The 1,996-nt window shown below is 48.2% G+C and overlaps 1 protein-coding gene across 1 annotated transcript in view; it reads right to left on the reverse strand.

The window, feature by feature from the left end:
- The window catches only part of LOC107672988 (UHRF1-binding protein 1-like), a 40,448-nt gene that overhangs the window by 10,857 nt on the left and 27,595 nt on the right, over positions 1-1,996 (reverse strand). Inside the window, exon 14 of the mRNA XM_016466390.1 lies at positions 609-1,858. Coding sequence (XP_016321876.1) covers positions 609-1,858 — 1,250 coding nt within the window. The remainder of the gene's footprint in view (positions 1-608; positions 1,859-1,996) is intronic.

Consider the following 1,996-nt stretch of genomic DNA (forward strand, 5'->3'; position numbering starts at 1 on the left):
CCCCGGGTGTGCTTCCCCTGCCTCTAGACGGTGGATCAACTGGCTGGATGTCCTGGTCCACAGGTGGAGGAGGAGGACCAGGGAGTGTTACGGTCAGTTCTTTGATCGTTTTCTCCGTAAGGTACTCTTCTATAATATCTTGAGGAACAGATTTGATGATTATAAACACGAGCTCTAGTTAAAGAGATCACTTAAAAATACTTTTTTTCCATGTGACGCAAAAGCAGATGTTAGGCAGAATGACACTCATGTACTTTCACTGCATGAGAAAAAAACATGGTGACTGCGGCTGCATAACAGCTCCTTTTGTGTTCCATGGAAAGTCATTGAGTTGGAACGACACAAAGGTGAGTAAATAATGACTCATTTTTGGGTGAACTATCCCTTTAACACCACAAATTAACCGGCTCTGATCAGGCGATAATTTCTAGGATGGAGTCAACAATAGCCAAGTGATAGAATAGTTTTTTTTTAATTAGCAGCTGAAAGAGATAAAATGTGAACAGTAAAATTATCCGTTTCAGCCACTATAAGAAATACCAGATTTTCCATATCAATGCAATCCTAAAATCAAGACCAAAACAACGCAGATGGCCTAAAGGTCTTACTTGTTTTGAGGAGTGAAGAGTTTAGTCATGCCAGATCCTCGGCTCAGGATGCTGAAGGCATCTTTCGTGATGGACAGCGCACCCTTGGTGAGATCCAGGGAGACGCTGAGTGCATCTTTGGTGACACATTTGGTGGCATTCAGGGCATTGGACAGCTCCCCCTCCAAGCTGAAAGTGGAGCTATGACGGGACAGTAATGCAGGATTCCCTGGAGAGAGTGGAGGAGACGTGGAAGTAACAAAGGCCCGAGTTTCATCCATTCCTTCTTCAACAGCTTCGCAAGCCTCCTCTACCGAACCCTCTTGATCCTCATTCCCTCCTGTCCCACTGTCCTCCAGCAGGCCAGGCTCACCGGCGTGGTGGGATGGCGAGAGGTCAGAGTCGGTCAAGCTGGGACTGTCCGTTTCCTCAGGAGAACGGGCTTCTTCTTCTGGCTCGCATGTTGCAGGAGGAAGAAGTAGAGCAAGTTCTATCGCTTCCATCAGGACTGAGACACAAACCGAAGGGGGATCTGACGGTTTGTGTTCAGGTTGTCCCAAACCCTGGACGTCCTTGGTCAAATCTCCAGCTAGTCGGGCAAGATAGTCCTTCATCCGCAAAAGGGCTACGAACTGGTAGTGGTTGAGCCACATTTTGACAGGAGTGATGGACTGGGCTAAGATATGGATGGAGGCCATGGTAGAGTTGACTAGACCCTTGGTTTGGTCAACTTTATTAGATATGACGTCATTTACACCCTGTGGTGAATCTAGGAGGGATTGTTTGCTAGAACCGGTGGGTATTTTCGAATTGCCATCTATACTCGAACAATGAGAGTCTTTTTTGAAGGCAGAAGGGCAGCACATCCACAAAGACATGGCAAAGGGCTCCACAAAGGGAAGAGCTTTCCCTCTGGGCCCTCGACGAGCCCCTTCAAAGTCAAGAGCCACTCGGGACAAACTGACAGACCAGACGTCCTGAGAGCGAGAGGGGCGTTTGTGCGCTAATGACAGGGACTCGTTTTCCAGACAGTGTTGGAGGAATGCAGACGGCAGGGGATGGAGGACGCTCTGATCGCGAGGGAAAGGTTGGCACACCATGGGATGGAAGAAAGGGTGGGCAGAGAAGCTGCTGTAGGTGCTGTTGAGGTCCGAATGGGAACCATGAGGAGCGTGGCGCGTGTTGCTGAGGACGATCTGAGGAAGACTGATGCTCAATGACTGTGGACGGTCTGGGTGATCCAGAATAGAGGATTCCAGAGGAATGATCAGCTGAACAGAGAGAAGTTTCAGCTAAAACACGTTATCGAAAGAGCAAAGATGTCTGTTTTAGAATGGAGGCTTTCATGTTAAAGGGGTCGTATGATGCGATTTCAAGTTTTCCTTTCTCTTTGGAGTGTTACAAGCTGT

The sequence above is a fragment of the Sinocyclocheilus anshuiensis genome, unplaced genomic scaffold (genome assembly GCF_001515605.1).
Source record: "Sinocyclocheilus anshuiensis isolate Anshui unplaced genomic scaffold, SAMN03320099.WGS_v1.1 scaffold453, whole genome shotgun sequence".
Lineage (NCBI taxonomy): Eukaryota > Metazoa > Chordata > Actinopteri > Cypriniformes > Cyprinidae > Sinocyclocheilus > Sinocyclocheilus anshuiensis.